Source organism: Dendrobates tinctorius, unplaced genomic scaffold, assembly GCF_039654945.1.
Source record: "Dendrobates tinctorius isolate UK_male_01 unplaced genomic scaffold, ASM3965494v1 ptg000120l, whole genome shotgun sequence".
NCBI classification, from domain to species: Eukaryota; Metazoa; Chordata; class Amphibia; order Anura; family Dendrobatidae; genus Dendrobates; species Dendrobates tinctorius.
The window spans coordinates 21,479,773-21,505,797 of NW_027361788.1; the positions used below are offsets into that span (position 1 = coordinate 21,479,773).

At 48.0% G+C, this 26,025-nt stretch overlaps 1 protein-coding gene across 1 annotated transcript; it reads left to right on the plus strand.

Moving 5' to 3' along the window:
• The first annotated feature begins 7,802 nt into the window (after positions 1-7,802).
• Positions 7,803-13,205, plus strand: WDR45 (WD repeat domain 45). The gene is made up of 10 exons (XM_073590887.1): positions 7,803-8,013; positions 8,687-8,761; positions 8,855-8,959; positions 9,027-9,123; positions 9,585-9,679; positions 10,197-10,276; positions 10,345-10,553; positions 10,788-10,889; positions 12,687-12,832; positions 12,915-13,205. Exons 1-10 carry the CDS (start codon positions 7,965-7,967, stop codon positions 13,022-13,024), a joined length of 1,068 nt encoding a protein of 355 aa, XP_073446988.1. The 5' UTR covers positions 7,803-7,964; the 3' UTR covers positions 13,025-13,205.
• Positions 13,206-26,025: the final 12,820 nt, after the last annotated feature.

Genomic DNA, 26,025 nt, shown 5'->3' on the forward strand with positions numbered 1-26,025 from the left:
TGCTTTTGCAAACCGCTCAAGCAGATCCTCGATGCGCGGCATCGGGTGTGCATCAGAGGTTGTGATGGCGTTGAACCCCCTGTAGACCACGCAGAACCGGGAGGTTCGATCCTTTTAAGGCACGAGGACAACAGGCGTGGCCCACGCGCTTTTTGACCGTCGAATCACTCCTAGCTGTAACATCTCATTGATCTCTTGGCGCATGACCTGTTGCACCGCCTCAGAGATCCGATAAGGTGTTCGCCGTAGTGGGGCGTGATTCCCGGTGTCCACCTCATGAACCGCTAACTCCGTCCTCCCAGGTCGGTTGGTGAACACGACCCGGAAGGGTTCCAGGGTGGCCAACTGCGACCGCTGGGGTACGGTTAATAAATCACTTATCTCCATGTCCTCAATGGACCCATTGGCCTTGGCTTGGGCCAGCATGTCCAGGAGGGGATCTTCCTCCCTATCCTCGGGAAGGTTGCAGACAGATAGGACGCAAGCTTCACGTTCGTGGTGAGCCTTCAGCATATTGACGTGAAAGGCCTTGCGCCTACCCCGAGCATGGTCAAGCGTGACCACGTAGGTGACCGGGTTGAGCTGTTGGTGAATGACGTATGGGCCTTCCCAGGCTGCTTGAAGCTTATCCGTTGGTACGGGGAACAGCACCCACACCTTTTGACCCACCTGGTAGGTCCGCTCCCGGGCGTTCTGGTCGTACCAGTGGCTTCTGATCAGCCTGAGCCTGCACCATGTTGTCATGTACCAACTGCGTCAAGGTCTGCAGCGCATGACATAATCCACGATGGACACTTCTGTGGGGTTTGGCTCATCTTCCCAGGATTCTTTTATCAACCCAAGGGGTCCCCGGACTCGCCTGCCATACAGCAGTTCGAAGGGGGAGAACCCCGTCGAGGCCTGCGGAACTTCTCTGTAAGCGAACAGCAGGTGTGGGAGGTACCGCTCCCAGTCGCGCCCTTGGGTCTCAACCAGCATGCGGAGCATCTGTTTGTGGGTACCGTTGAAGCGTTCACACAAACCATTGGTCTGTGGGTGATACGCACTCGATACCAGGTGCTGCACCTGCATTTTCTTACAGAGAGTCTCCATTAGGCGAGACATGAATTGGGTCCCTTGATCGGTAAGCATCTCCCTGGGAAATCCTACCCTTGAAAAGATGGTCACCAGTGTGTCAGCCACCTTATCTGCCCTGGTTGAAGACAGAGCTACTGCCTCTGGGTACCGGGTAGCGTAGTCTACCACGGTGAGAATGTATTGCTTTCCGGAGCTGCTGGGGATGGCCAGCGGCCCTACAATGTCCACCGCGATTCTCTGGAAAGGCTCCTCTATCACTGGCAACGGGATAAGGGGAGCCTTAAGAGCAGGCCCCGCCTTACCCACTTTTTGACAGGTGTCACAGGAGCGGCAGTATTGTGTTACATCTGTCCCCATCTTGGGCCAATAGAAGTGTTGAGACAGCCGTGCCTTTGTTTTGCTTATCCCCAAGTGTCCAGCGAGTGGAATCTCATGGGCGATCCGCAACAACTCAGTTCTGAACTGATAGGGGACGTCCAGCTCTCTTTCCCTCAACCATTCCTTTTGGGATTCTCCGGGTACTGTCTCCTGGTACAACCTTCCTCGTTCCCAGAACACCCGCTCCTTATGAGACTTGGAGGTGGGTGTCTCGGCGAGATCTCTCAATTTCTCCAGACTCGCATCTGAGTGCAGAGCAGCCTGGAACTCCTGGCTAGAGGCAGCCAGAAGTGACGTCAGGGTTCCTTCCTTACTGGGACCCTCTGGAACCTGCTCTGGGTTCACCTCTGGTTCATTCTCTCTTGTAGCAGAAGAGGGTCCAGAGGGCAGGGCGCTACCTGCCATCTGGGCACTCTGACTGCGCATGACAGCTGCTATGTATGCTGTATCCCCAGGGATTTCTACAGACCCACCAGCCGGCGCTGCCATGGGCTCTACCTCCCCATCCATCCCCAACACTTCAGGAGCAGTGCTACTTATGGGCCAGTTACCTTCCTCAGTGGCACTGGTCAGTTGCATGGCATTACCTTCCTCATGGTCCCCATGCACCTCCCCATTTCCTTGAGCACCGCTGCTTGCTCCTGCCAGGGGTTCCTCAGCCGTCTCACTCCGCAGAGTGACGGGGCTGAGCACTTTGGTACCTGTGAACACATCTACCGTTTCAAAGAAATGGTTAACAGGTTCAGTCGGCACAGATACATCATCATCATCATTCCTAGGAAAAGAATGGTTATCAGATTTCTTTGGTACAGTTACATCACCATCAGTCCTGGGGGGAGAATGGTTATTAGTTGCATCATTACTCATCAAGGCATTAGCAGGTAACACATTCAGTTCCCCATAATCATCATCATCATCATCAGGATTAATGTTACCCTTATTATCAGATTGGGGAGGGGTGTCAGGGACGTAGTATGCAACCATCCTCCCCAAGTCAGTCCCCAATAAAACATCAATGGGCAGGTTTTCGGACACTACCACTTCCCTCACCCCGCTACCAGCACCCCAATCAAGAAATACCCGAGCCACTGGCAAGGGACAGGGGGTACCCCCGATCCCGGTGACAGTCAGGGTTTTCCCCTCAATAAACTCTTCAGGGGCCGCCAGTCCAGGATGGATGAGGGTTCGTTCAGCCCCGGTGTCCTTGAGGCCCGTAGCACAATGGGCTCCCACCTGGACGGGTTGAACGTTGTCATCAATCCTCCCAACCACACCGACCACCAAAAGAACAGAGGCGTTGCGCCCAGAGGCCTTGGCTGGGGGGGTTCTTCAGCCTTTCTGGACAGGTGACACTGATGTGACCAGTCCGATCGCAGTTGAAACACTTGTGACTGTCAGTAGTAGGCCTGGTGTTGGCAACAGGGACAGGGCCTCCGGAGGGACGGCTGGCAGGGGCACTGGGGTAGGTTGCAGGCTTACCCCCTCTCCAGCTGGTGGTGACTGGCCTCCGTGTCTCTGGCTTCCGGTTGGCCTCATAGTTGTCGCCGATCTGCGCCGCTCTGTCCGCATTCGTTGGTTCTCGGTCCAGGATGAACTGTCGGACCTCAGCTGGGCAGAGATGCAGGAACTGGTCTTTGATCATCAGGTCCCGTAGCAGCTCAAAGGAATCAACTGACAGTCCATGGATCCACTGGTCAAAGTGGGTCCTGAGTCCTTGCACCACATCGCTATAACTGTCGTGTGGGCCACATTGGAGGTTCCGGAACTTCTTTCGGTACACCTCGGGTGTCAGCCGGTATTTGGCGATCAGAGCCTGCTTTATGGCATCATAGTCGCCATCGTGCGCTTGCAGGAGAGAAGCAAACGCCTCCAGGGCTTTGCCTTTTAGCCCTGGGGTCAAGTACCTGGCCCATTGGTCCTTATCCAGCCGGTACTGTCTGCAGGCTTTCGCAAAGGCTTGCAGAAACATGTCCAAGTCCCTGCCCTTTTCCATCACGGGAAAATGCTCTGGCCGGGGTTTAGGACTCTGGTCGCTGCTGGGCTCACTGCTTCGGGCTATGGAAGATGTTCCCCACTGCCGGAGCATCTCAAGTTCATGGGCTCTCTGGGCTTCTCTTTCGGCTCGGGCCTCCCGCCGATATTGCTGGATCAGCCTCACCCGTCCCTCACTGTCTTAGGCGGGGAGTTCGTTCAAGGCCGCTTGCAGGTAGGGGTCCAATCTGTCCAGATTGTATGTGGAGCCAGCGCTCCGGAGTGGAGCCTCTGCTGCAGCACCATTGTCGCTTGGGCCAGCTTCTGCGTTCGCTGCGCTCTGGTCGTTTTCCCGTTGCACCAGAGCCACGATCAGTTGGGCTTTGTTTTTGTTCGTGGTGTCGATCCGCCACACCCTGCAGAGGGCAAAAAGAGCGGCCTTGTTATGCTGCTTATACCACTCTGCTCCCATCGTAGCCATGGTTGCCAAATAAAAGATAGAAAAGAAAAACAAAGAGAAGGCAGGGGAATACTCGCATGCACACAAAAATGTCTCAGGGACTAGTAAACACTGAGTCTGTTATCCAAAACCTATGATGCAGGATTCCCGCAGGAACCGTGCAGGTTTTTAGTGAGAGGCATGATCGCTCAAACCAAATCACTAATGCTCTATGATTATCCCACCGCTGCCACCAATATGTCACGAAGCCACCGCTGACACGGGTAGGTCAGTGGACGGAGGGAATGCGACGCACTGCCAGCACATGGCAAACACAGGCACAGTGGGGGCTTATCTTAGTCGTCCCACCACTGTCACCATATGACAAAAATACAGCAAGCTAGTCTTGCCCTAACATTTTATCACAGGGGGTTTATTTTGGATGCCCCACCACTGCTAACAACCTTCCAAGAACTGCAGGGATTTATGTATATCACACTTTCTCAGTTTCACTTTGGAACTCGCAGCTCTCCGGCACCCCCCTTACCCTCAGGTCAGTCAGGGAACTAAACCTAGGATAATTAGTTGCTGGATGGGCTGCTTGTTGTGCATGGGCGGTCAGGCTGCTGCAGTGAGGGATTTATCAATGCTCTGGCCACAGCCACCCAATCAGAATATAAAACCCTTCCGTCACTGCCAGCTAGCCCAACCAGCCAAAACACACCACGCTGCCACCAGTTCCAGATTTCTCTGCTTAAGTTATAGATGTAATAGAGGGGTTCGAAGCCAACCCAATCGGTAGCGTAATTATCTTAAAGGCACGGGTTCGTTTCTAGAGCATGAAGACAAACTAATAAATGTATCATTTATTCCCAAAAGGTGGGCAGTGATTACACAGATAAAAGTTGTTACAAAGTTGAGACATTAAATATGTACATTGCAAATATAAAATAACAAGGATTAAAAAACAGAGATTAAGACTTACATGTGCTTAGTTAGTATTAGGCAAACCATGTGGGGAAAGAAGGCGGAGCCAGACGTCCCCCTGCATCTGGGGTTCTTGTCAGCACGGACTCTGCAGCTTAACTGCCTGGTTTGTTCAAGGGAATGCCTTATGGCCTCTGCTGTGTGACATCACAGAAGGGGCAGGCTGGGGAGGTTCAGCCCCCTACTCTTGGATTTAGAATCAAACTACAAAACTTATTATAACTATATCTCGAAGAGGGAAGTTCGCACAAACACGCAGTGGTATCATTTTTCCACGTTTATCGAATACAATAAAACAAAACCAAACATGCAGTAGTTCGGACACACCATTTGGGAGTAATCCATATCTCAGTTTCTGGGTGTGTTAGAACCGTGAAAACTAGGGATCAGAATACTGGGTTTGTGCCCTACGCAGAGATGTGGTTTTTATATCTCTGTCACATATGGTTCTTGCGATGTGACTTCTTTTAATATTTCCCATAAATGGATTGGCCGCATGGCCAGGACATAGATTCCTTTCACGTAGTTAATCCACATTCCTTAGCTGTCCAGGGAATGGACAGGAAATGGCCGGTGTCCTATTACCAGCAGGCAGAGGGGACACATACACACAGCTGCTAGGGAGGGGGGAAGGAAAATCACATCTGCAGCTGTGACAGGCTGATTTTCTCATCAGTAGATTGGCAATGGGAGATTCTAGAATGTTCTACTAAATCATATCTTACGATACGTAAACATTACAGCCCCCCTTACCACTACCAGGCAGACCACTGATCACTATAGTGGGTACGGAAAGTATTCAGATCCCTTTATATTTTTCACTCTGTTTCATTGCAGCCATTTGGCAAACTTAAAAAAAGATTTTTTTTTACACTCTGCACCCCATCTTGACTGAAAAAAAAACATGTAGAAATTTTTGCAAATTTATTAAAAAAAGAAAACTGAAATATCACATGGTCATAAGTATTCAGACCCTTTGCTCAGTATTGAGTAGAAGCACCCTTTTGAGCTAGTACAGCCATGAGTCTTCTTGGGAATGATGCAACAAGTTTTTCAGACCTGGATTTGGGGATCCTCTGCCATTCTTCCTTGCAGATCCTCTCCAGTTCCTTCAGGATGGATGGTGAACGTTGGTGGACAGCCATTTTCAGGTCTCTCCAGAGATGCTCAATTGGGTTTAGATCAGGGCTCTGGCTGGGCCAGTCAAGAATGGTCACAGAGTTGTTCTGAAGCCACTCCTTTGTTATTTTAACTGTGTGCTTAGGGTCATTGTCTTGTTGGAAGGTGAACCTTCGGCCAAGTCTGAGGTCCAGAGCACTCTGGAAGAGGTTTTCACTCAGGATAGCTCTGTACTTGGCCGCATTCATGTTTCCTTCAATTGCAACCAGTCGTTCTCGCCCTGCAGCTGAAAAACACCTTTATATCATCATGCTGCCACCACCATGTTTCACTGTTGGGATTGTATTGGGCAGGTGATGAGCAGTGCCTGGTTTTGTCCACACATACCACTTAGAGTTATCACCAAAAAAAGTTCTATCTTCTCATCAGACCAGAGAATCTTGTTTCTCATAGTCTGAGAATCCTTCATGTGTTTTTTAGCAAACTCTATGCGGGCTTTCATATGTCTGGCACTGAGGAGAGGCTTCCGTTGGGCCACTCTGTCATAAAGGCCCGACTGGTGGAGGGCTGCAGTGATGGCTGACTTTGTGGAACTTTCTCTCATCTCCCTACTGCATCTGTGGAGCTCAGCCACAGTGATCTTGGGGTTGTTCTTTACTTCTCTCACAAAGGCGATTCTCCCACGATTGCTCAGTTTGGCTGGATGGACAGGTCTAGGAAGACTTCTGGTGGTCCCAAACTTCTTCCATTTAAGGATTATGGAGGCCACGGTGCTCTTAGGAGCCTTGAGTACTGCAGAAATTCTTTTGTAACCTTCGCCAGATCTGTGCCTTGCCACAATTCTGTCTCTGAGCTCCTTGGCTAGTTCCTTTGACCTCATGATTCTCATTTGGTCTGACATGCACTGTGAGCTGTGAGGTCTTATATAGACAGGTGTGTGCCTTTACAAATCAAATCCTATCAGTTTAATTAAACACAGCTGGACTCCAATGGAGTAGAATCATCTCAAGGAAGATCACAAGGAAATAGACAGCATGTGACTTAAATATGAGTGTCTGAGCAAAGAGTCTGAATACTTATGACCATGTGATATTTCGTTTTTTTCTTTTTAAATAAATTTGCACAAATTTCTATTTTTTTTTCAGTCAAGAAGGGGTGCAGAGAGTACATTAATGACAAAAAAAATGAACTTTTTTGAATTTACCAAATGGCTGCAATGAAAAAAAGAGTAAAAACTGTAAAGGGGTCTGAATACTTTCCGTACCCACTGTATGTGCCTATCTTCCTTTAAAGCAGGTGTGGGGAATCTTCTTTCTGCCAAGGGCCTTTTGGATATTTATACCATCCTTCGTGGGCCGTACAAACTCCGCCCATAAAGTACATCCTGACTCTGGCACTGGTTTCATGACGTAATCTTTCATTGCATGCCCTTCAGTGTTCAGTAGTGAGCACAGCGTGTGTGTGCGCTAACAGAGCAAGAAGAAATTAATGAGTGTGTGGTAACCAAAATACAGCTCCCTGCCCAAGAATGCGGTCCCTGAAAATCTGCCCAGGAGCCTGATAAAAGGTCATCGAGGGCCGTAAATGGCCCTGGGGCCTGAGGTTCCCCACCCCTGCTTTAGAGCCTTTCACAGCAATAAGGCAGTATTTCTCCCTTTCCCAATTCCTGTGTCACCAGTCCTTCTGAGCTCTTCTCATAGTATTGGAGGCGTATTAGTCACTATCTTATAACATCCCCCATATATCCTGTCATTCCATCTTCCTTGTGCTGATTTGCCCTCACTAATGATGGCGCCGACCGTCTGAGCTTCGTGACGTCACTTCCGCCCTGCCGCGACTTTGTAACATGTAAACACGGAAGAGCCGGTGTGAACACAGCAGCGGTCAGTCCTCGGCTCGCAGACACAGGCAGGCGACTGCCCGGCTCAGCTCTGTGGGGGACGCTGTCACCGTGTAACCTCCGTCTCCTTACAGCGGGTGTCCCTGGACGGCCATGTCTCAGCAGCGCGGCGTCAACGGGCTGCGGTTCAACCAGGACCAGAGTGAGTAGTGAAGGCTTATAGCTGTGACGTCACGGGCTGCCCGCAGTGGTCACCAGGGGGCGGGGTGAGAAGCTTCTAAAGATGGCGGCCACTGACAACTTTCATCTATTGCTTCTCCCTCTTATAAGAGAGGTGTGTGCTAGTAAAGACATATTACAGGACAGGTAGCGATCAATGTTATACAGGGGAGGCAGCAGCGGAGTCATGGGAAATTATTAAAAATACTCTGCCCACTCTGTACGAAATGTAATTCAGACACGAGCTAAAAGTGCACGACCGCTTCCCACAGTGTCGTAGATCAGATCCCTAAACATACAGGCATTGCTCCGGGTTATGGAGTCTCCTGCTGCAGCTGTGCTTCCATAGTAGCTCAGGTCACGCAGAATGGTCCCCTGTGGTGACAGCTAAGTAGGGGGGCACCAGTGATCACATTATCAGTCACATGACTGGTGACACTGCCTGCATTTAGCACAATGCAGGTGAGCAGATACTTCTGTCCTCTCACTGGACTTTTTTACCAAAAGCATAGAATACTTGCCACCGTCTCTCTGCTCGTCGCTGACATGACATGTGCTGCTGTGATTGGCTGCAGCGGTCACATGTGATCCTGTCATTGAGACAGAGTATGAGTCAGAACATTATTAATTCTTGGTCTCTTTCCTGTACGGCACAGGCTGCTTCTGTTGTGCGATGGAGACTGGAGTGAGAATCTTTAACATTGAGCCTCTGATGGAGAAAGGACACTTGGGTAAGGCTGGAGGCAACGGGTTAATGGGATCCTAATGACACGTGACCTTTCTAGTGGTCAGTCCGTGACCGGCGTTATGTTCCTCCCATCCAGACGTGGAGCAGGTGGGCAGCGTCGGGCAGGTGGAGATGCTACACAGATGTAATCTGCTGGCACTGGTGGGCGGCGGGAGTAACCCCAAATTCTCCGATATCTCAGGTAATTACTTCTTACTCCTCGTGTTCCCGACTCAGGATGGATTCTTAGGTTTCCTTTATTTCATCAGTGCTGATCTGGGACGACTCGCGGGACGGAAAAGATAAGCTGGTGCTGGAGTTCACGTTCACCAAGCCCGTGCTCAGTGTGCGACTGCGTGCCGACAAGTGAGTCCAGGCATCTCTAACTGTATGGGGGTGACTCACCTCTAGGTGGACTGTGGTACTGACATGGCCTCCTCTGGGCCAAACTCAGACGTCTGGGAATCACGGTTTGAGCTCAGACAGAGCGCAGGGCCTCCTCACCATAAATCAACAACCCAAAGGCATATATATGACTGTTCAGTTTGGGGTGAGACACCCGCGGCCTGTCTAGACAGCACATTCAGTATTTAGACAGTGCTTCTTGGACTTTTGTGTTTGGCCTAAGCGGAGATGACCAAAGTGTACGACCCCTGAGCGAGCGGTCCTGTATATACTGTATCTCGTGTATGTAGTGGGCTTTTACAGCTTTCATTTTTATTCCTCCAATCCAAAATTAAAGAAATATTACAATAAACTAAGGTCAACAAGTGCAGAATTTCTTCAGCTCTGCAGAAGTTTAGAACTAACAACGCTCAACTTTACAGGATTGTCATCGTAGTGAAAAACCGAATTTACGTCTACTCCTTCCCAGACAACCCAACTAAACTCTTTGAATTTGATACAAGAGACAACCCTAAAGGTAAGGACACTGTGTAGATATAATATCTCTGGGGTTTTCTGTCCTCAGTCCTTGATATTTATGAGGTCTGTATAACCGTGCTCCCTCCACAGACTGCCATCTTTCTGCCTATGCAGTGTACCACAATGAGAGGTGTGAATGGAGTTATATAGAGCTCAGCACTCAGACCACTAAATCTTCAGCAGAGAAAACAGGGATTGTATCCAAACTGCACCATGCAGCCTAGTGACAAATCACTGGAATCAGGGTCTTCGCCCCTACATCATGCTGCTGTAAGACGGGGGATGACTGATTCCCTTTAAAACAAACTGCTTCAAATTTCTATCTATGGCGCACCTATTTTGGTGCTCTTCAGTGGTCTCACAGGCTCAGTCAAATCACCTGCATTCAGCAGGTGCCATATTACTATCATTACTTTTCCTGCACAGAGCGCCATATGGCGGCACACTGTTCTGTACTGTGTTGTAATCTCTGTTTTGGGGACTTTATCACTGTCAAGTGGTCTCTCCTCCTGCAGGCCTGTGCGATCTCTGCCCCAGTATGGAGAAGCAGTTGTTAATCTTCCCAGGACACAAATGTGGCAGCTTACAGCTGGTGGTGAGTCTGAGTATGGGGACCGGTCAGTATCGTGGTATTCCTTGTCCATGCTCTTCCTCTGTTTTCAGGATCTGTGTAATGCCAAACCCAGCAGCTCATCCGCCCCATTCACCATAAACGCCCACCAAAGTGAACTAGGCTGCCTAGCGGTCAATCAGCAGGGGACGCTGGTGGCTTCAGCCTCACGGAAAGGCACCTTAATACGGCTCTTCGACACCCAGACCAGGGAGCAACTTGTGGAACTACGGCGTGGTACTGACCCAGCCACTCTCTACTGGTATGTGATCCATCCTACGCCGGATGTGGCAGTAATAAGTGAGAACTATCATGATTCTCTTCACTTGTGATGGTCATAGACTCAGCCTGGGTCCTATTTGGCTCGGTATAGGTCTTAGGTTGATGTAAAATATCCGATACGTGTTGTATGGGATACGGGATGGGTATGGGTGCCGTAACAATAGAAATCCCGTATTGGCGTCCTATTAACGTGCAGACTTTCCTTTATCTCCAGTATTAACTTCAGCCATGACAGCTCCTTTCTGTGCAGTTCCAGTGATAAAGGAACGGTCCACATCTTTGCTCTGAAGGACACAAAGCTGAATCGTCGTTCTGCGTATGTATCGGGCTTATACTGACCTTTATCCTGATATTCCAATAATCCAGAATCCTGGAGACAAAGTGCTGGATCATTAGACATCCCTGATTTTTTTTACTGATAGGTGTGGTTACATCAGTTTTTACTGTTTTTTCTGCTGCAGAAACGCAATAAATACCCATGTGCTGCATTTATCTGCGAGATTTCCCGCATCTAAGCCAATGGGGGAGAAAAAAAAGCAAATAAACTGAAAGAGAAATTGACATATCGCAGAATTCAGACAATCGCACCACAGGAAAAATACACATAACAGCGCAGTGGGCATTGAATTTATATCATTTTCATCCACAATACGCTGCAGTTTTTACAGATGTAAAGAAGACACGAAGGAAGGGTTATTAATTATTTCATATGGTATGTCTGTCTGGATTAAAGGGATAATCATTGAATGTGTGAAAATTGTTAGTTTTTAGATCTATTGGTCAAATTTGATATCTTTTGTTTTATTTATAAAAATATTGATCTAAATTTACCATTATCATAAAATATAATGGGTCACACAAAAAAAATCACTGGGACAGAGTTATTGCCACAAAGTGACAAGTCAGATTAAAAAAACAAATTGGTCTGGTCACTAAGGGGGCCAATACACATTTGGATTCATCTGCATTGCATGAAAATTAGGCTATGTGCACACGCTGCGGATTCTGCCGCGGATCCACTGCGGATTTGGCCCTGCGGCCCTACAGTACCATTAAAATCAATGAAAAACAAAAAACGCTGTGCATACGCTGCGGATTTTTCCTCGGTTTCTAATCCGCAGCATGTCAATTATTTGTGCGGATTCCGCAGCTTTTTGACATCTGCTCCATGATAGGTGTCAAACCGCAGGGCAAAACCGCAGGCTATGGCCGGTTTCACATTTGCGCTTTATGGCGCAGCGACGGCCTGCGCACGGCCGCCGCTAAACCCCGCCCCCTGCCGGCTCCCTGCCTGCCCCATCCGGTCATCGCCGCCTACTAGCGCACATGGACGCTTGTGATCTGCGCACCCTATCTTTGGCATAGGGTGCGCTGGCCGCGCGCTAGCAGGATTTTGCCGTGCGCTGCGCACTTTTGAAGGTGCGCCGTGCACGCCGAAATGCAACATGCTGCGTTCGGCGCACCTTCAAAAGTGCGCAGCGCACGGCAAAATCCTGCTAGCGCACGATCTGCGCACCCTATGCTAAAGATAGGGTGCGCAGATCGCAAGCGTCCATGTGCGCTAGTAGGCGGCGATGACCGGATGGGGCAGGCAGGGAGCTGGCAGGGGGCGGGGCTTAGCGGTTGCCGTGCGCAGGCCGTCGCTGCGCCATAAAGCGCAAATGTGAAACCGGCCTAATCCGCAGATAAACCACAGGTCTTTTGACCTGCGGATTTTGCAAAATCCACAACATGTGCACTTACCCTTAAAGGAATTTTGTCAGCACAGAATGACTGCTCAAAACAAGCACAGGCACTCTGTACTTCATGGAGGGACTAAAAATACACCTTCCCACCTGCTTGGTTTCCATCTATGTCCTCCCTTCTCTTGCCCTATGAAGCCAGAGCTGTCAATCAAAATAACAAGGGGGTGGAGATGTAGTGAGGAAAACGAGCAGGTGTGAAGGTGCACTTAAATGTTTGGCCCCACCATGATGCACCAGTTTGAGTCCCTTTCATTTTATAGAGTGTTTTGCTCCCCTGTGGACAGATGTGCCTCTCTACAGTATAGGTCGCAGTTCTGCAATGAATACGAGCACTGTTTAGTTATTATTGCAATCTCCTTCTGATTCAGGTTGGCACGAGTTGGTAAAGTCGGTCCCATGATCGGTCAGTACGTAGATTCCCAGTGGAGTCTGGCCAGTTTCACTGTGCCCGCAGAGTCCGCCTGCATCTGTGCCTTCGGCAGAAACACTTCGAAGAATGTGAACTCTGTGATAGGTGAGTCTGTTCTGGCACCCCCCGCAGTCAGCCAGCCTCACCTCTAGTAAGACGACATCTAACCCAAACTCTTCTCTCCCAGCCGTCTGTGTGGATGGAACGTTTCACAAATATGTCTTCACTCCGGAAGGGAATTGTAACCGCGAGGCCTTCGACGTATATTTGGACATCTGCGATGATGACATTTTTTAAGCTGCTCCTGAAGCGAGCTGAAGGAGAAGGAGTCGGCCTGGATACCCAGAGGGGTCAGCCCCTGTGTATAGGGGCTATGGGAGGCGAATGCTGTAGTATTATTGTACATAGGTTGTAAGTTATTGTATGTAACCCCAGCGATACACAGACTATGGTAATAAATGTATGTAGCACTAAGGAATATATGCCTCTAACATCACACTGTCCCCAGGAATCACAACTCTTATTTATTAAAGGGCCATTCCCATCTTCATAACTGGACAGACCTTGTAAAAGCAAGCAATTTACTGCTTACTAAAATGTTTATAAAGTTCAGTGCCTTGGAGACCAACCACCACTGTTAGAAACCAAAACATAAGCAGCGCTTACAAGCTCAATAGGTAAAAAGAAAGCTTGTAAGCATTATTTAAGCTGAACAGGATCACAAGAGTGCGCTGTTTCCACCTAATCTGGCTATAGCAGCGCAGTGCTTGCAAGCTAGACAGCAACGGTGGTCAGTCTCCTAGGTAAACCAAAGAAAAGTGTTAGTAACTCATACAGCTGCAAATTTTAATAAGTGGTAAATTGCTTGTATTTTCAATACATATGTATAAAGATATGAGTATCTCTAAGTTTGTTTTTTTCTGTAGGCTTGGGGAGGGTAAATATAACAGCTATACTCATCCACTGCTGTTGGTCTGTCTTGATGTCATTACTACACCGCACGTGACCACTGCAGCCAATAGCTAATTTTCTTGTTTTTTTTACAACCAAAACCTAGAATTGCCTTTTACTGCTTGAAGCCTGAGTACCAATGGTCAGAGGTTGGGCATCAAGGTTCTAATTCAGTTTGATATTTGCCCGAAATAATTATCTACCCTTTCTCCATTTACCAGTATAGCGATTCCTTCTTTGCATTGTTGATCCGTCCAATGTTCATATCACTAATTGCATAGCAGTAGGGCTAGTGACAGAAGGGAGGCCACCATCTTGTTGCTTAGATTTTAGGGTGTCACTGCTGTTCTGAGAGTCCCATAGAGTTTAAACGGGGAAGCAGCACACGTGCCCATCCACTGCTGTGATGATGTGCGTCACAACATTAGTCCTCTTCCTCTCTGAAGAGACAATTTGCATAATTCCCAGAGGAGCATTGCGGATTTAAGTCTCGGCATGCTTAACGTGTCGTTCTCCGCAAGGAGAAACGATACTTCTTGGATAACGACATAGAGAGGCCTGCTAATCAGACAAAGTGGTGAGGAAGCCGGCAGGTACAAGGAAGTTCAGTGCTCGGGTCTCTGCTTCAGTGATCCATAAGAGACTACAGGGCTGTTCCCTGTCACTTACTATTGTAGGCCAAATCTCTGGAAACTTCTATCTAATATATACTTACCTTGTAATGTCTTCACATCCTGTTCTGTCCAGATGTGTCCGGATCCCAGAATTCCAAGCGGCGGAAGTTCACCAACCACCATATTAGGACACCCCAAGTGATGGGTGTCTCAACATGGAAACTGCTGGTAGTACCAGCCTCTTGTGCAGTACCACCAGCGGAACACCGTCGCACCACACACACACACTGTACACGACGTACGCAAACAACACACACACACTGTATACGCCATATACACACACTCTGTATACACCGTACGCACCACACACAAAGACATTGTATATGCCGTATGCACCACACACACACACACACACTATACGCCGTACACACCAAAAACACACACACTGCATATGCCATACCCAGCCTCTTGCTCGGTACCACACGCGGAACACTAGGGCGAACAAGCCGCCGCCGGGATCAGCCGAATGATTCACTGACCGCCGCCATCTTTGTACAGGAGCACATGCGCAGATTTAATGTGACCGCCGCTGTCTGCACAAAGATGGCGGCGGTCTGATTTACTGCGCCTGCACGAATTCCACGCGGGCGCACTGAATCATTCAACTGATCCCGGCGGCAGAAGGAGCGCATGCGCAATTTTAATGTGACCGCGGGAGAAAGTGCACAGGGGGGAGACAGATCAAACGGGACAGCACATGAGGGGAGAACAGCAGACAAGGGGGATAACACATGGGGTAGACAGGTCAAAGAAGAGAACACAGACGGAAGAAGTCAGCACATGGGGAAAGAGAGAGTGGATAGGTGGGTGAGCACATCTGGGGGGGAATTCTCAATGCTGCAAAGCCTGCCCACATCGTGACATTACCGCCCTCCATCTAGTACATTAATAATTAGAATGGACTGCTAATGCAGGGTCTGGCCGCGGGTCTGCTGACCGGAGAGTGACACAGTCATGTATTTCTATGCGGCAGTCAGGAGACCTACAGCCAGTCCGTGCATTGCAGATTTGACATGACATGAGTCCGTTGAGTTTGCCATTATTATGTGGAGCAAACCTACTAGAAAAGGAAAAAAAAAAACACAAAGAAAATTTTTGCACCACCTAGTGCATTTCCAAACAGCGGAGCATGAAAAAGGCACGCTTTTTGAATCCCAGTCTCGTGCTCCAGCCCCTAACTTTAGGCCCTGCTTCATACAGTGCACCACTTTTGTCCAGGGTGCCCCTTTACAGGTCTAATTATAGTATGCCGTTTGCTATCTAGTGTCTGTAAGACATTTATTTTGTATAAAATCATTGTTCACACATACAATGCAGTATACATGGTCCCAGTCCAGTTTGCAGGGGTTACCTATCCAACAGGAGAATGTAAAGTCTTTTCTCTGCAGCGGATTAGGAGGAGTCGGGCTGCGCAGGTCCAAATCTGTCCATTGTCTGCACCACGAGGGAGAGATGTTCCAGAAAAGAGCTGACGGACACTCGGAGGATACGGGCTTCATCTGCTGTCCAGTGTCTGCAGGAATAAAATGGGAGTGGTTAGTCTGTAATAGACAAATGGGTATATACACTGCTCAAAAACAACACTGAATCAACACAATGTAACACCAGTCAATCACACTTCTGTGACATGAACCTGTCCAGTTATGAAACAACACCGATTGTGAATCAATTTCTCCTGCTGTTGTGCAAATAAAACAGTAGAAGTAAATGACGTGCACTCTGTAAAATATATGGTAGGTGCAGGCTGAACCTGGAACAAGTCCAGAGGAATCATAGAGAAGAAGAAACAGCGACACTCAAAATTGTGATTTTTCTTATGCAAAAAGTAGATGAGTTTATAGTTACCAAAGCAACGAAATAGTGTAACGAGGTTACACTATTTAGTTGCTGTAGTGACTATAAATAAACTTATCTACTTTTTGCATAAGAAAAATCACAATTTTGAGTGCTGCTGTTTCTTCTCTGTGCAAATAAAACAGACAACAGGTAGAAATGATAGGTAAACTCCTATAAAGCAGTGGTTCTGCAGGGGGTGACCACAGTCCATTTAACTGTTCTCATCCTTTTTGGCTGTGGTTTTGGTCACTTTTGCATTTCGTCATTGCTGTCATCCCTAGAGGTACTGTACAGTAGCATGAGGCGGCGTCTACAACCCACAGAAGTTTCTCAGGTAGTGCAGCTCATCCAGGATGGCACATCAATATGAGTTGTGGCAAGAAGAGAAGCTGTTTCTGTCAGCACAGTGTCCGGAGCGTGGAGCATATACCAGGAAACAGGCCAGTACACCAGGAAATGTGAAGGGGGCCGTAGGAGGGCAACAACCCAACAGCAGGACCGCTACCTCCTTTTTGCAAGGAAAAACGTGAAGAACAGTGCCAGAACCCTGCAAAATGACCTCCAGCAGGCCACTAACATCCATGTCTGCTTAAACTGTCGGAAACAGACTCCATGAGAGTGGCATGAGGGCCCGACGTCCACAAGTGGGTTTTGCGCTTACAGCCCACACCGTGCAGGGTGATTGTCATTTGCCAGAGAACACCAAGAGTGGCAGATTTGACATTGGCGCTCTGTGCTCTTCACAGATGAGAACAGGTTCACTGAGCAGACGCGACAGAGTCTGGAGACGCCATGGAGAACGTTCTGCTGCCTGCAACATCCTCTAACATGACCGGTTTAGTAGTGGGTCAGTAATGGTGTGGAGAGGCATTTCTTTGGCGGGCCAGATAGCCCTCCATCTGCTAGCCAGAGGTATCCTGACTGCCATTAGGTACTGGGATGAGATCTTCAGACCCACTGTGAGACCACATGGTGCAGTGGGTTCCCTCTGATGCATGACAATGCTAGGCTTAGTGACTGAAGTGTGTAAGCACTTCCTGCATGATGAAGGCATTGATGCTATGGTCTGGCCTGCCTGTTTCCCAGACCTGAATCCAATCCAATCAAGGACATCATGTCTCGTTCCATCCATCAACTCCACGTTGCACCACAGACTATCCAGGAGTTGACTTGATGCTTTAATCCAGGTCTGGGAGGAGATCCCTCAGGACCATGCCCAGGCGTTGTAGAGAGGTCATACACTACTGAGCATCATTTCCTCGTCTTGAGGCATTTCTGCTGAAGTTGGATCAGTGTGTAATTTGATTTTTCACTTTGATTTTGAGAATCATTCCATATCCAGACCTCCATGGGATATTAATTTTGATTTACATTGATTATTTTTATGTTTCATTATTCTCAATGCATTCCACAATGTAATGAATAAAAATCTGCAGCTGTAATATTTCATTAAATGATATCTAAGATGTGGGATTTTAGTGTTCCCTTTAGTCTTTTGAGTAGTGTATAAAGTCAGAACGTGACAGGCAGGACAGCGCCCCCTCTGGTGCCAAACATAGCTGGATGCGATAATGTAACTGGTGGTTGTGATAAACACCAGACACAGAGTTGTCCATGTCTGCATCTGGTCCTGCAGCTCAATTGTCGGATCAATGGCAAATATCAAACATTTCAATCACTGCTCTTTATTCAGTTAAAAAATAAAGAAATTATTAAAACGAAATAAGCATACTCAGTACTGCCTTCCCTGTAAATGTCCACTGTATCGCCAAATAACATTAATAAACCCATTAGTTAAATATAATTTAAAAAAATGAATGGAATACCAGAATATTCATATCATACTGTGGATGGTGAAAAAAAAATTGAAATGGCAGAATTTTTTTTTTTTATGTTCCAGCCAATAAATGGGAACCCAAATTGGCACACTGCCCAATAAAAAAAAACAAAACAATAATAAGCCTTCATACATCCACATCAACGCAAAAATAATTGTCTTGGAAAATGGTAAGACCTCTTTCACACTTCCGTTTTTTACAATCAGTCACAATCCGCCAGGTTTTGAAAAAAAAACGGATCCTCAATTTTCTTTTGAGGATCCGTTTTTTTCCCATTGACTTGCATTAATGGCGGATTGTGACGGATTGGTGTCCGTTGCATCCGTTTTTTTTGAGGATCCGCCAAAAGTTGCTGTCCGTCACCATCCTCAAAAATTTCAAAACGGAGCTTGTAACGTTTTTTTCTCTGGCGGATCCTCCAGACACTCATTTAACCCGAAATTCTTTCTGGGTGCCGGACAAAACAAGAAAAAAAATTCTCTCTCTCTCTCCCCGGCCAGCGATTCCTTTAAATTTCTTCATTTTCAGGATCCGTCTGAAAACGGATCCTGTGCCATCCGTTCACATCAGTTGACAACGGATCCGCTTGTCCGCCTTTTTGGCGGATTATAACTGATGCAAAAAACTGAAGTGTGAAAGAGGCCTTACACAAACCAATTTTTTTTCCAAGCCATTGATTAAGACGACTATACCAATCTGATAAGGCCGCAATTGTATCGTGGAAAAGTCACCTATAGAAATAGTAATTAATGAACCTGTTCGGGTGTTATCCGAATAGCTCGGGCATGTTCGAGTCCCCGCGGCTGCATGATTCACAGCTGTTAGACAGACGCAACACATGCCTAATAAACAGGCAATCCCTGCCTGTGTTGCGGCTGTCGAACAGCTGAGAGACATGCAGCCGCGGGGACTCAAACATATTTTTCAAGCACACTGAAGACGCTTGGTTAGCACCCGAGCATGCTCAGATAACACATCCCAGCACGTTCGCTCACCACTAATAGTTATGGCTTTTGAAAGGAACAGGAAAAAAAGAAATTAAAAGTGCAATAATGAAAATTGGAAGAATGGGTTTATGGTGACACTTGTGGAGTCTTGACTGACGGCCGCAGGACCACGTCCGGGAAACGACTTACACGTGGAGGACGTTGTCTGCGACGCTCAGGGTCTTGCTCACTCCTCCCTTTCTTGGTTCGGCATCTGGGCTCAATGAATCGTGGGCGATCTGGGCTTCTCTGGAGCAGGGGAAGGGCACATGAAGCCGGCTGTATTGTGGTTAGGGAAAAGACACTGCCCCGATCTAAACCAGGCCACAGTATGAACTGCAGCCAATAAATAAGAATGGCCTTGCTCCTGGAGAAAAACACACTCATCCCAAAATTCCCATATTGTAAGAGAACCACTTAAAAAAAGAGAAAAAAAAAAAGTCACACTACTTCTCACACCTCCCGGACCAGCGCTCGTCCTTCACACTCATTACTGTGTCTCACCTCCCGCACTGGTGTCCTCCGCAGTCACTATGGAGCTCCCCGACAGTCTCGTGGCCACTGATCGGCTACAGTTTTCACATTCAAGCCGGCATCTTCCACTCGGACAGAATGTGTAGGCTGCGGCCGATGAGCAGCCACTAATTGCTGAGAACATGTTCACATCCAGTATTTGGTCAGTATTTTACATCAGTATTTGTAGCCAAAACCAGGAGTGAGTGATAAATACAGAATTGGTGACATGTTTCTATTATACTTTTCCCCTGATTGTTCCTTTCCTGGTTCTGGCTACAAATACTGAGGTAAAAAACTGACCAAATCCTGACAATGTGAATGTGGCACAATAACGTGGCCAGGGAGCCCAGTTACAGACATACCGGTCAGCCAGGGCGGCTTCCTTCATCACTACCATTATCACTGTGTACAGATTAGGGGGACAGTGGTCTCCAACCTGTCGCTCTATAGCTGTTCTTAAACTACAACTCCCAGCAGGCCCAGACAGTCATTGGCAGTCCTGCATGCTGGGAGTCGTAGTCTCAAAACAGCTGGGCAAACACGGTGTTACACAAGGCATCCAAGTGGGAATAACCCTTTAAGCAGTTGTCCCCCAGGTCTGGCTGACCAGGACGAGCTTTACATTATCCTGCATGCGGTTCACTTGAACCCCAGGGGCTCTAGGTTTGGCCCCATGGTATGAACCCGAAAAGACGAGGGGTCCGGCGTCAAGAGGTGTGTATGTGGACTGCACTATGTACTGCCCCAAAAACTGGAGCAGTTACTACGGCAACCAGACTCCTGCTCTCATTTCTCAAGTATGCTTTGCAAAATGAAAGCAGCCACCTGATTGGCGGTCTATCGCACCTATCAAATTCTCCCGGTTGAATATAGTTTTGCAAGCAAACAAATGTCCCTCCCTTCACTCTGTAATGTAAGGGTCTAGTACAGAAAATAAGACCCCACTAGCAGCGCCCCCAACACTGTAATATCACCCCTCAATCTGTACACCATGTAGAAGGATACAACTGCAGCGCGCCCGCCGCCATCTTAGGTACTGGCGGGAGGATGTACAATAGAGAAGGAGCGATCAGTATAGAGAGACATCTCCGTCCAGTCAGTGGAGGCCTTATCGCTGATATGTTGAAAAGGATTAGTCTGCTGCCCTCTGCTGGTGGCTGTTAAAAGTGCATCTAAAAAGATAATCTCGGAAGCGTTCTTGTGTCGGGGTCAGGGAGGGTTGTTATAAAAATGAGGAAAGAGAAACATGGCCAATTCGGGAGCTTTGTCTTCATTTTGGAGGTGATTAAAAAAAAAAAAATTAGTCCACTTATGAGGGGGAGCTGACTATATAGAGTGAATAGGATAGATTTAGGGAGAATCCGCTTTGTAGGGGGTCCCCGAATACTCTAGGTCAGGGTTCCCCAACTCCAGTCCTCAAGGCCCACCAACAGGTCATGTTTTCAGGATTTCCTTAGTATTGCCCAGGTGATAATTCCATCCCCTGTGCAATACAAGGGAAATCCTGAAAACATGACCTGTTGGTGGGCCTTGAGGACTGGAGTTGGGGAACCCTGGTCTAGGTGGGCTGACAGGTGACCTATAGTCTTACCTGTGAGCATACCTTCCAATTTTTGAAGAACAGAGAGACAGATAATGCAGCAAGCAGCAAAGTTTTGGTCTCACCCCCAATCCACGCCTATTTACGATTTCTTTCTCCCCTGACAGGAGAAATACATTTTGATTACATTTTTTATGGGTTTAATTGAAAAAAATATCAATCACGCCATTTTTTAACTGATCGCTGTGATGTGCAGGTCGTTACACCAAATATGTCCATGTTATTTGCCGATTTGTGGTGTTTATTATTTTTAAAAAAAACATATTAAAACTTACATTGTTGTTTTCATTATCAAGTGTTTTTCATTATTATTATTTTTAGTCATGTTATAAGATGAAAAAATCTCTTATTCCCCCTCTATAATAAAAATCCATCCATTGTACACAGCAGTGTATTTCTGTCAGTATAATCTGCCTGTAGTCAGAGCCTGGAATACAGATCAAGTACACAAAAGTCTCCTCATTATCATCAGGGCTTGTGGCTCAGCAACTTAAAGAACCTCTCTGTAAGGTTATGGGTTTGTGACCGTACATTTTTGTAATTGCTTATTATTGTTACTATTTTTAGAGGAACTAAAAAAAAATCTTGTTCTTCAACCCAGTATACAGAGACCATAAAATACATTGTTATACACAATGTAACTCTATGGACTTGTATAAGCTGCTTCCAGATTCATTGCCTGCTACAGAGGTCAAGATTACCAAATTATCCTACCTACATAATAGTGGTAGAGAACCACCTTGCGAGTATGGAGATGTGAGTTCATGTTCTGGGGAGACCTAATCACAGGAAAAAGATCGTATTACAGACAGCAATCCCATAAGGAGGTGCTACGAAGACGTCATAGAGGTGAGTATAGGAGAAAAGCTGTGACGGGATGCAGGACCAAGCCCTCAAATTGGGACTATCTCCTCAAAGCTGGGATGAATGAGGGGAAGGTAGGTGGGAAAAGATAGTTCCATCAATGGGAGCTAGAAGTCATGAGAGGTAGGTGTGGTGGTGGAAAGGTGTGACTATAGGTACCACTGGAGGTAGAAAGGCGTGATGGGTACCACATGGGAGGTATAAAGATAGGATGAGAGATAGAAAAGTGAAATGGGGTAGGCCGGAAGTAAATAGGTGCAATTGGGGTAGAAAAAGGTGCCACAGGAAGCATTATGAAATCCCACCAACCTTCCCGTTTTTGTATTTACAGATGAATATGAGGCTGGATCGTGGTGCTGTGCCCTCCTTGGGGAGCTTGGTATTGGTGGTGGAATGAGTTAGCTGCCATTACTTTTATGCCACCTGTTAGCACCTCATTTACCGCACATTCCCCGGATGTGTTGGGCCCAGAGAGTGGCGGAGGTCCGGTGACTGCCTGGGGGAACTGGCTGTGGTGAACAACACAGGTGACCTGGATATAGTGGCAGCCCCTGATCTAGTAAAATTACTGGGACATGATGGAGCCACAGACTTTTGCTATCTGTAGTTGTTTCTTCAGGATGGAGCAAATGCTGGAGTATGGCGCTGATGTGAGAGCTGCACAGCGCCGGTGCCGGCTGGATCTCTGCACACGGACCCGGTGCCGGCTGGATCTCTGCACACAGCAGGTGCCAGCTATATCTCTGTGCACGGGGCCGGTGCCGGCTGTATCTCTGCGCACGGGGCCGGTATCTCTGCCTCCAGCAGTGATTTCACCTATCTCCAGTCACTGCTGTTTAGCTACTTACAGTGTCAATCTCGGACAGGAGCTTTTCAGTGGCCATGTTTGTTCAGGTGCTCATTGTTCCCTCCATGGGTGCCAAAAGGTTGCTATACCCTCAGAGGTTGACTGAAGACCTCTGTCATTGCCATCTAATCACTGCGGTGAAGCCTGACCACAGCGTGGACTCCATGGGAACCTGAGATTGTCCCAATATACTGTAGTACTGAATGTATATATGGTAAGAGCGACCCTCCCAAATATGAATAGTAATGAAAAAAGTTTTAAAAAACATAATAAAAAAATCCAACAAACATAAAAGTTCTAATCGCCGCCTGTTTCCCATCCAACAATAAATGTACAGATAAAATGTAAACATATAAGCATTTTTGGTTTGGAAATATAAAATTATTTAACCCATAAGGTAAAAGCCAATAAAGCATTTTCAGTCACCGCGTCTCTCCGTAAAATGTAATTAAAATCAATGAAATGTCTGCAGGGCTGAAGAAAGGCTCTGCAAGACTCGGTGGTCCATGGCTGCCGCGCCGGAGTCTGTGAGCCTCCTCTTTCCTGCCGGCTCCCCCAGCGCCTGATGTGATTGGTCAGCTCGGTGTGAAGTCATCAACCCAGGTATGATGTCACGCAGGGCCGAGGAGGCTGCAGGTAGGAGGAACCTCTCCAGCGGCAGCCATGGACTACTGAAGTGGCTGCTGGACCAAGGTCTTAGTTGTATCGTATGCAGGGCTGCTACTAGGAATTTTGGGGCCCCATACTGGCTACTTTTTCAGGGCCCCCTTGACACTCCGCCCAGACTTCACCCCTTGAACCTTCCACAGTCCCACCGCCCTCTCTTGGAAAAACTCAATTTCTGCACCACATCCTCACCAATCAAACATTAGGCTGTGTTCACACACAGCATTTTTTTAGCAGTTTTTACTATAAAACCGCTATAAAACCGCTAAAAATAAGGTGCACAGTCATTTCTATGCATTTTGCACTTTTTGTGCACATTGATGCGTTTTTTACCGCGAAAAAACCGCATCGCGGTAAAAACCGCAGCATGCACATTAATTTTGTGGTTTTTTCCGTGGTTTAGGCTTCTCCCATGCTTTTAGAAACCGCTGCGGTAAAAAACGCATCAAAAACCGCCGCGGAAAAATAGGTGCGGTTTCTGGGAAGGGATTCAGGTTTTTGTGCAGAAATTTTCTGCAACGTGTGCACTTAGCAACAGTTCCCATCTCCAGATCACACACATAACCAGTAACTTTTATTTTGGCCAAAAGATTTTTTATTCCGCCACCACAACAAGGTAGATTCTTTTGGCCAGGCTCTATTCTACTGTAACTTATTAAATATTTGTTAAAATATCCAATACAATTTAGGTATATTTTTATTTATTTTTCAATTTTTAAATTGTTAGGGCTGGCGGAATGCACCAAATTATAAAATAATAGTAGGTGCTTTCGCAGCCCGGGGTCCACCGTGCAGAGGTGGTACACTGTTGCTAAGTAATGGCGGAAGAATTAAGCAGTGTGAAACCAGTCACATGTGGGTTACGTCACCCAATGTGAACAGGGCGAACTCTGTTACTGCACAGAGCCGCACCACCGCTAAACGTAGATGCCGGAGCCTGTTTAGCTCACAGAGCCCGGCCAAAAGAGTGCACAGTGTGCGGCCACAAAACTCTACCCCAAGGACACGGAGTTAGAGTCCTTCTAGGCCCACTGAACGCGCGGCGTCGCTGCCGCGAGCGCCGCTATAGACGCTGGCTGTGGAGCACGTGCACTGAGGCGTGCCGAGTCCCTGGTGAGGCCTGATGCCTGACTCAACCTCAGACCTACCTACGCCTAAGCCTGGGTGCTAGCAGGCTAGGCTGCACAACACATGCGTACCAAGGGTAGGGGTTTCTTAATGAGTCATTCACCAGAGACATTCATACGTGCGTACATCACTCACTCCACATAGACTGTATTTACAGACTATCTTAGCGCATGGGCAAGCGGCCATGCGAACCTTTTATAGCCACGGACGTCCGGGACCTTCCTGGTTTCTCGGATGGGCCAATCTGAACACGAGCAGGACCTGAGCACGTGACCCTCGATCTCCAGTGGGAGATCACTCCACGGGCATGCTCAGTAGCCCTACATGAGGACTTAGTCCCTGGAGAATCTCCCTGCTGAGCAGCATGCATTGTCATAGCTGTGCCAGAGGTGGCAGCAGCAAGCAAACCCACGGAGTTGAACTGGGCAGAGCGCCGGGACTGACGAATCTGCTGAGCTGGCTCCACTGCGGCTGAAGAAGAATGGGAGACCGCTGTGTGCAAGGCTCTGGATTCCTGCTGTGCAGTGGCAGGAACCCGACGCCTAACATTACCGCCCCTCCCCTCTGAGCCCCGCTACGCTCAAACGCCGCAATGAGGAGCGGAGCGTGGATGTTCTCCATTGGCTCCCAGGTCCGAGCCTCTGGACCATGACCCTTCCAATCCACCAAATAAAACTTTTTGCCCCGCATCACCTTGCATCCCACGATGGCATTGACCTCAAATTCGTCCGAAGACAAGTCTGACGTCCCGGCAGATGACTCGGAGAACCGGGACAAGTGAACAGGCTTAAGGAGGGACACGTGGAATGTATCAGAGATAGCCAAGTGTGGTGGAAGGGCCAGACGGTAGACCACAGAGCTGATCTGCTCGAGGACCTTGAAGGGGCCAATGTAGCGCAGTGCGGACTCTACCCGCAGCCTGATGTTTCGGGCGGAGAGCCACACCAAGTCGCCAGGGGCAAAAGTCGGAGCAGGGCACCGGTGTGCATCAGCGGAGGTCCTCATTCTCTCCTTGGAAGCCCAGATAGCATCCTGGGTGCGATCCCAAATGTCGTGTGCCTCCACCGCCCAGTCTGCCACCCTGGAGTCGGTGGATGACACGGGCATGGGCACAGGGACGCACGGATGCTGACCGTAATTTAGGAGGAATGGGATCTGACAAGTGGAGTCGGCCACAGCGTTGTTCAAAGCGAACTCTGCCCACGGCAGCAAGGATGCCCAGTCGTCCTGCCTGACCGAGACAAAATGTCGAAGATATGTGATCAGGGTCTGGTTGGCTCTCTCTACCAACCCGTTCGTCTCGGGATGATAGGCCGAAGAGAGATTCAGCTCAATGCTGAGCAGGGAACAAAGCTCTCCAAAACCGTAACGCAAACTGAGGACCTCGGTCAC

Excerpts from the sequence above, each read along its gene's own strand:
- WDR45 (XM_073590887.1), top strand. The coding sequence starts at position 7,965 with ATGTCTCAGCAGCGCGGCGTCAACGGGCTGCGGTTCAACCAGGACCAG. Across the intron at positions 9,680-10,196 it reads TACAAGAGACAACCCTAAAG|GCCTGTGCGATCTCTGCCCC; the intron begins GTAAGGACACTG and ends CTCCTCCTGCAG. Across the intron at positions 10,277-10,344 it reads GTGGCAGCTTACAGCTGGTG|GATCTGTGTAATGCCAAACC; the intron begins GTGAGTCTGAGT and ends CTCTGTTTTCAG.